The sequence below is a fragment of the Glycine max genome, chromosome 6 (assembly GCF_000004515.6).
Source record: "Glycine max cultivar Williams 82 chromosome 6, Glycine_max_v4.0, whole genome shotgun sequence".
NCBI classification, from domain to species: Eukaryota; Viridiplantae; Streptophyta; class Magnoliopsida; order Fabales; family Fabaceae; genus Glycine; species Glycine max.
Genome location: NC_038242.2, coordinates 3763055 through 3765485, shown reverse-complemented (window position 1 = coordinate 3765485; position 2431 = coordinate 3763055). Strand labels below are relative to the sequence as shown.

General features: G+C 38.7%; 1 protein-coding gene across 1 annotated transcript; it reads left to right on the top strand.

The window, feature by feature from the left end:
• LOC778079 (transcription factor RAX3) lies at positions 1-2044 on the top strand. The gene is made up of 3 exons (XM_003527697.5): positions 1-401; positions 543-672; positions 963-2044. Exons 1-3 carry the CDS (start codon positions 266-268, stop codon positions 1762-1764), a joined length of 1068 nt encoding a protein of 355 aa, XP_003527745.1. The 5' UTR covers positions 1-265; the 3' UTR covers positions 1765-2044.
• Positions 2045-2431: the final 387 nt, after the last annotated feature.

Sequence of the window (2431 nt, the reverse complement as noted above, 5' to 3'; positions counted from 1 at the left end):
TATTCTCCTGTCCTAGCAATACTAAATAGCTGGAATTTTCTATATAAACACCTTTTCTGCCACACCCTTTTATTAAAATTGTACGATGGGATGTTCAATTGGAATCATGCTTATCCGCTCCTAGTTTTATAATTAAATAACACTCTGTCTCTCTCTCTCTCACACACAAGTTTCTCTCTCTTTCTCAATTATTTCTGACAGTAAATAGAGAAGGGTTATCTCAAGTAAATCAATCTAATTGGCACTAGCTGAGAGCAACAACAACATGGGGAGGGCACCTTGCTGTGACAAAGCAAACGTGAAGAAAGGTCCTTGGTCGCCAGAAGAAGATACCAAACTCAAATCCTACATCGAACAGCACGGAACCGGAGGAAACTGGATCGCTTTGCCACAAAAGATTGGTATTATACACATACATATTACACACTACTACTCAAGTAACCCTATTTATTTGTCACCACCAATTATATCATTCAGTAAACAAATTAACTTTTCTATAAGTTTCTTTGTTTTCGGCTTACGTATGTTCATTTCTGAATCAGGCCTTAAACGATGTGGCAAGAGTTGCCGTCTCAGGTGGCTAAACTACCTCCGCCCTAACATCAGACACGGTGGTTTCTCCGAAGAAGAAGACAACATCATTTGCAGCCTCTACGTTAGCATTGGAAGCAGGTAGGTCTTACAATATAATCTAACTTAACGCGTGTGAGATTCAGTTTACAACACCGGCAGTCTGAGTTTGCGAAATGAGTCAAGGGTTACATCACCACAAAACACATCTTTGGAGAAGAGTGAAAAGTCTTGAGTGTAACTAAGCTCTCACTAAGATTGTTTCAGAAAGAGGATAAATGTTTGAAAGAAAGAAAAAAATCTTCAAAAAGTTCTTGACAATATTATTTTTCTAAAATAAACTTGATACATGTGAGTTTGACAATGAACCCTGTTGATGTCATGTAACGCAGGTGGTCGGTCATTGCAGCACAATTGCCGGGAAGAACTGATAATGACATAAAGAACTATTGGAACACGAGGCTGAAGAAGAAGCTTCTAGGGAAACACCGTAAGGAACTACAGGCACGCAACAAAGGAAACGGTGGTATCCTTAAACAGGAGAACAGTTCCTCGCTCTTGCTTCAGCAAAACAGTGCTCAACAATTACATCCATGTTGGCCACAGATTCCAGTGCTGCCACTTTCATCACCGTACACAAACCAAAGTCCAAGTTTCAACGACCAAGATTCCATTAGAAAGCTTCTAATCAAGCTTGGAGGGAGATTCTCCGATGATTATCAACCCATCCTAGATGGGTTGAATCTTCAGTTCCCACATGGTTCAAATTCTCTCTCATCAACACAACAAATTCAAGAGGAGCAAGTCCATGTTGGTTCTTCTGCACTAGGGTGCATGAACTCTATTGGCCACAATCAAGTACAATTTGGTCAGAGTAATGAGTACTGTGCTGAGTTGGTGCAAGGACAAGGGAGTTTCATTACCACAGCAATTGGGGAAATGGTTTCTTCTAATGATTATTCTCGAAGGTTATTAGGTGGGTCGTTGGAGTTCTTCTATGGGGAGGAAATGATTACTGATAATAAGATAATGGGTGCTTGTGCTTCTTCAAGTTGTGGGCAAAGTACTAATTGGGGTGAAACCAGTAGTTCTCTGATGTATCCTTCTCTTGTTGCTTCGAATTACGAGGGTGTGCGGCAAGAGATGCCACGAGAATGTGCTTTTCAAGAGTTGAGCTACCCGGGGGCGCAATAGCATGTGTGTACATTATTTGTTATCAATTGGTGGAGGTTGGGATTATATGTATCCAAATTGAAGCTAGCAAAAGGGAATTAACTTTGTATTTGATTCCCATATAGATAATAAAAATCAGCTTGATTTATATATAACTAGAGACTTGTCCGCTATGTGAGACTTTCTCATGTGCTGATCCCTTAGTGGCAGTGCAGTTTAATTATCTGATTTGTTTGTGTATTATTTGGTTGTAATCTTGAGAGTCATTTAAATATATCCTTTTATGTTCCAAGCTAGCTAACTAGGTATTTTGCAGCATTAGACCTAAATTCAAGTATACAAACTAGTTCACATTATCTTTTAAGCTGGACAAATATAAAGGATTCATTTCCTTTTTAGTTACTACAACGGTCGCATTTGTCAGAAAAACTTAACCATGTACGTACTGTTTAATTATTTTCACACGTTTATTTATTCATATACCTATAGAAGATAAAATTAAATTCTAGGTAATCGTTGGAAAGGGGCACTAGGGACGGTGCCATATAGTCTGTAGTCATCCCTTGATAACATGGTAGGTATAGGTATATGCGACTCATAAATGCAAGATGGTTTTTTTTGGTCAAAGGGCACATGCTCAGAAGTTCATTTCTGTTTAGCATTATATTTCTGGCAATCAATAAGTAAA

Bases quoted from the DNA above. Each gene is read 5' to 3' on its own strand.
- LOC778079 (XM_003527697.5), top strand. From the start codon at position 266: ATGGGGAGGGCACCTTGCTGTGACAAAGCAAACGTGAAGAAAGGTCCT. The intron at 402-542 runs GTATTATACACA...TTTCTGAATCAG, and splicing joins CGCTTTGCCACAAAAGATTG to GCCTTAAACGATGTGGCAAG. The intron at 673-962 runs GTAGGTCTTACA...CATGTAACGCAG, and splicing joins TACGTTAGCATTGGAAGCAG to GTGGTCGGTCATTGCAGCAC.